General features: G+C 37.4%; 1 protein-coding gene across 1 annotated transcript; it reads left to right on the plus strand.

Annotated features, from left to right (window-relative positions):
• The first annotated feature begins 2,193 nt into the window (after positions 1-2,193).
• Positions 2,194-3,135, plus strand: LOC128565559 (olfactory receptor 8K3-like). Its single transcript, XM_053562094.1, has one exon. It carries the CDS (start codon positions 2,194-2,196, stop codon positions 3,133-3,135), a length of 942 nt encoding a protein of 313 aa, XP_053418069.1.
• Positions 3,136-5,723: the final 2,588 nt, after the last annotated feature.

Consider the following 5,723-nt stretch of genomic DNA (forward strand, 5'->3'; position numbering starts at 1 on the left):
CATTCTCTTACCTTACCTTGTCTTTTATCTCCTGCCCTGATCTATTTTAAGTCTGTGAGTTATTAGGGAACTTAAATACATGTTATTTCATTACACACGTGTTCATTGGCCTTATGTGCTACATCATAGTTCCAAGTTTCTGTGGCCTAAATGCACAGAAACATTTCAAATCACAACCAGAAATCTAAATATATCTCATCTTTAGTGCGTTTCTGTTTCTTTCTTTTATTAATCTTTTTTTTTTTTTTTTTGTTCGTTTGTTTTTTTGAGACAGAGTCTTAAGCTGTCGCCCTGGGTAGAGTGCCAGGGTATCGTCATAGCTCACAGCAACCTCCAACTCTTGGGCTCAAGTGATCCTCTTGTCTCAGTTTTTGTATTATTAGTAGAGATGAGGTCTCACTCTTGCTCAGGCTGATATTGAACTCGTGAGCTCAAGCAATCCACCTGCCTTGGCCTCCCAGAGTGCTGAGGTTACAGGTGTGAGCCTCCACACCCAGCCTCTTAGCATGTTTCAATTTGTTTTTATGGCATTGTATAATGTAGTGATTTTCAATCATTTTTTTCTCTTTAATCTCTTGTATCCCTTTGTCCATAGGAGGATTTTCTTGAATTTTCATTGTACAAAAGCAATACCAACGACCATTCTTTCTCTCAGTTTGCTCTGATTTCCTTATACTCGCCTAACTAAGATCTTGCACGATAAAGTACATTATTTAACTTTTTATCATACAAGTTAATGTCATTTACTTATAATGATCATGCTCTTGCAGGAAGATTTATAGTTTGGCAAATTTATGTCAAAATAATTTATAAATTATCCACTTTTTAAAATGTTACCAACATAGTTGTAAAAATAGAAGATCAGTAATCAAAATCAGAATCAATGACATTCTTTGCCCAGTTTTAGTCACGGAGTGGAGGGGGGAGTGCCAGAAGTAGGATAAATTGCACGAACTGCATCCTACTTGCCTATTCCTCACCTACGCAGCATTATGGTCTTGGCAAAGGAGTCAATGCACATTCAGAATTTACACGCACACATGCCAAGAAAACTTCTTCCAGGTAAGGTGTTGTTACAATTCAAAAACCAGAACAAAAGCAAACGACAAAACACTCTATACTTGATATTTGAGAACTACTTTTAGGTGGGATAAGGGACAGTGAATCATTTAATCCTCACTTAACCTTACCAACCGCCCTGTAAGAACACGTTGGTTTTGAATATGAGAATAAAGAGTTTTAGATGACTTACTCTACTTGCCTAAAGCAATCCTTTGAACATAACATGAATTAAGATACAGCATAGAATGCACATGTATTTACACGCATACATATACATATATATACATATATATCCTAGTACTTTTTTCATATATAAACAAAAATTACTGCCACCATGATCTGTTATGATTTTCTCAGTCATATACCTTTGCAGTATCTGCCAAGTGTATCAAATTCGCAGCTGTACCACCCCATTTGGATAAGAGTTCCCACACAACTTGGGTTGTAAGTGGTTTTATGCATTTTTGTTAGTTGAGGCTTGAAATTTTATAAATAAAACTGGAGTTATATTATGCCTATTATATTATGCCTATTATATTATGCTGTATTACTAAATATAATTTATAAATATAATATGTGATTACAATCATATAGAACATTGTAAAAATAGTACAGCAGTCATTCATACATCAAACACTCAGCGTTTTAACATTTTAATGTTTTAAAAATGTTTGCTTTATCCATCTATGTCTATGTCTCTATATAGATATCCATTGCTATCTGCTTATCATCTAGTTACCTATCTGTTTATCTTTATTGAGATTTTGGGCTGAATAATGTGACAGGCTGGATACTGAGCATAGTAGAATGTTTAGCAGTTTACTGGTTTTCTAAACATCAGAGGTAAATCACAGTCCATATCTAAATTGCGACCAAAAGAAGTATTTCTAGACATTAGAAAATGTTATCTTGTGAGTGAAATCAAACCCAATTTACTGCTCCAACTCAAACTCTGGATGTACATATTTTTATCTGTGAGAATTTGGTTTATTTTTAGGTATTATAAATTGGGAAATGGGGATATATCTTCTCTATACTAGCTTTGTGTGCTGAAAATCTTCAGGTGATAATGCCTCAGAGCCATTGACTATGCAATGTCTCTATCCAGAATAGCTGTTCTGATAAACTTGGATGGAAAAGCACAACCTAACCGAGGTGACTGAGTTCATTCTGATGGGAGTCACGGAGCGCCCTGAGCTACAGGCTCCGTTATTTGTACTGCTTCTCACCATCTACGTGATCTCAGTGGTGGGCAACCTGGGCATGATCCTCCTCACCAAGGTAGACTCCAGGCTCCAAACACCCATGTACTTTTTTCTCAGACACTTGGCTCTCACTGATCTTGGTTATTCCACAACCGTGGGACCTAAAATGTTGGTAAACTTTGTTGCAGATCAGAATACAATTTCCTATCATTTCTGTGCCGTCCAGCTGGCTTTCTTTCTTCTGTTCATCATCAGTGAACTTTTTATTCTCTCCGCCATGTCATATGACCGCTACGTGGCCATCTGCGACCCTCTCCTGTACACAGTCATCATGTCACACAGGGTGTGCCACTTGCTGGTGGCAATCCCCTATCTCTACTGCACATTTGTGTCTCTTCTGGTCACCATCAAGATTTTTACTTTACCCTTCTGTGGCTACAATGTTATCAGTCATTTCTACTGTGACAGTCTCCCCTTATTATCTTTAATCTGCTCAAATACACACGAAATTGAATTGATAATTCTGATCTTAGCAGCTTTTGATTTGATTTCATCGCTTCTTATAGTTCTCGTGTCTTACCTGCTCATCCTCACAGCTGTTCTCAGGATGAACTCTGCTGAGAGCAGGCACAAGGCTTTCTCCACCTGCGGCTCCCACCTGACAGTGGTCATAGTCTTCTACGGGACTTTGATATTTATGTACGTGCAGCCCAAGTCTAGTCACTCCTTTGACACTGATAAAGTGGCTTCTTTAATTTACACTCTTGTTATCCCCATGTTGAATCCCTTGATCTACAGCTTGAGGAACAAAGATGTAAAATATGCCCTGCAGAGGACATGGAATACCTTACGTCATATATTTCTTTAAATGTTCACAGAACATGATTCCTATAAATTAGATACAGGCTTCCATATTTGCTCTGCATGCCTTCAGAAGGAATGATCAGACAAATGCTTTCAACATGTATTCGCATATTGTCTGACACAGTCTCTTCTAATTACTGTAAATCAATAAAGAAAACATTTTAAATCTTGGTCTTGTTGAGAGGTATAGATGAATTATATTCAAAGTCAGTTTTCTAGAACAGTAAAATGTGTGAGATGAATATAGATTGAAAAGCTAAAAACAGAGGTGAGGTAGTACTTGAGTAGTAGTGGGGGACAGTGGTAATCACAGAGGTCGTGGCAAAGACCCTCCAGTGTTTCGTCAGCTACTGCAGTAAAATCTGTAGTGTTCTTGTGCGAGTCTCCATGTGTGCTTGTGTGTATGTGAGCTCTTTCCTTCTGTGTTAGCCTTCATCCTTTTTGCTGGCATGTTTTGGCATTGTATTTAATACTGATTGTTGACATGATGTGTGATGATTTTAAGTCTTATGAAAGTGCTCAAAAATATTCCAAATCTTGGGATTCTTTATCTACACTTTATGTTCACATGAGTCTGAACATACTTTGTAGGTCAGTAATCCATAAATTCTTTTCATTTATTTTCTTCTTATTATTATTTTTGAAGCAGAGTCTCATTCTGCCACCCTAGGAAGAGTGCTGTGATGTCACAGCTCACAGCAACCTCAAATTCTTGGGCTCACGTGTCCTCTTGCCTCAAGCTCCTGAGGAGCTGGGACTACAGGTGCCTGCCACACACCTGGCTAGTTTTTCTATTTTTTAGTAGAGATGGTGTCTTGCTCTTGCCTAGGCTGGTCTCCAACTACTGAGATCAGGTAATCTACCTGCCTTGGACTCCTAGAGTCCTAGGATTACAGGCATGAGCCATCGTGCCTGGCCTACAAATTTTGATTATCACCTGTTTTTTCTTTCTTTCTTTCTTTTTTTTTTAATCTCATCTAGCCATTCAGTTGAAACCAGTGGATGTATTAAGAAGATAAATTTTTGAATCCATTTATAGGAGTCTTGAGAATTTGTGTTTTTCCTCCAATTGTTCTTGCTTAATAACCTTTTTTTTTCTTAGAGACAGAGTCTTAATTTGTCACCATCGGTAGAGTGCTGTGGTATCACAGTTCACAGCAATCTTAAACTCTTGGGTTCACATGATTCTCTTGCTTCAACATCAAAATAGATGGGACTACAGGCACCTACCACAATGCCCAACTATTTTCTTTAGAGGCAGGGTCTCACTCTTTCTCAGGCTGGTCTCAAACTGGTAAGCTCAGGCAATCCACTTGCCTCGGCCTCCCAGAGTGCCGGGATAACAGACATGAGCCATCGCGTTGGCCAGCTTTTCTTTTTTTTAACTTGCCTATTACCCTAAGAAAGGCAATTGCCTGTGTTAAAACCTGTGTTCCAGTTGTTTTATTTCTCGGGTGAGAGAACTGTTCCATGATGAATTAATTTTGTTCCCTCTTTTTAACTGATTTGATTTTCTCAATTTTGATCAATATTGAAGATGCTGTATATTTTCATTGACTTTAATTATTTGATTTAATCAATTGATCATTCTACTTGTGAGAAGCAAATGAAAATAACTGTAAGGATTACACTGTGCCTCATTTTCCTCTGGCTCTTGTGGGTGTTCTTTGGTGGGAACAGACCTTCACTATTGCAAGAGAGGCCTGATATGAGGGTAAGGATACAGTTATTTGTCTCTCTGGATAAAGTTGCTTTGTGTCATTCTCATATATTTTTCCCAAGTTAAAACATTATAGTAAGTCTATGTTCTGGGCATTACCCCAATTTTATAAATAAGTGAATCAAGATTAGGGACCAAATTCTTTTGAGTTTAAAATTTGTATTCACTCTTGGTGACTGACTAATGATCCAATGTGTCTTTTTTTTTTTAAGTATGTTAAAAAGTATGAGAAAGATTCAGAAATAGTATAGCTGTTGCAGATTACTACTGAATCATCTGAAATGAATCTCTTTATCTGCATTCACACACGTGTAGTTCTGACCCCATAAACTCTGGCCCTTGTGATAGCCACTGCTTTTGCTTCAAGTGAAAGTTTATTGTTAGAACCCTAACTTGTGGTGTTGGAAGCCCAAGGTAGATGCTTAGAGATTTCACATGGAAAGAAACAAAATATTCCAGCATACAGTCTTACCAAATGTCAACCATGTAGTTTAGGTCACCTGGAACACGACGAGTTTTCTCACTGACCCAGTTATCACCATGTGGAGAACTGTCTAGTTAACCCAAAGAACAAGAGGGGAAATAAATTATTCTTTTATGCCACTAAGGTATGGGGTGTTTATTTTATGCACTGATGTAACTAAATGAAGAGTGATGATATAACAAGTGTAATTCTTAAAAATTAAATTAGCATGCTTTTCAAAAGAAGATAGACAAATGGTCAAAAAATGTGAAAAAAAAAGCTCACCAATGCTAAACATCGGAGACATGCAAATTAAAACCACAATGAGATATAACCTTACCCCATTAGAGTGACTTTTATTAAAAAGTCCAGAAACAGTAGATGCTGATGTGGATGCTGAGAACAAGAG

This window comes from Nycticebus coucang, chromosome 14 (assembly GCF_027406575.1).
Source record: "Nycticebus coucang isolate mNycCou1 chromosome 14, mNycCou1.pri, whole genome shotgun sequence".
In the NCBI taxonomy this organism is placed as follows: domain Eukaryota; kingdom Metazoa; phylum Chordata; class Mammalia; order Primates; family Lorisidae; genus Nycticebus; species Nycticebus coucang.

Excerpts from the sequence above, each read along its gene's own strand:
- LOC128565559 (XM_053562094.1), top strand. The coding sequence starts at position 2,194 with ATGGAAAAGCACAACCTAACCGAGGTGACTGAGTTCATTCTGATGGGA.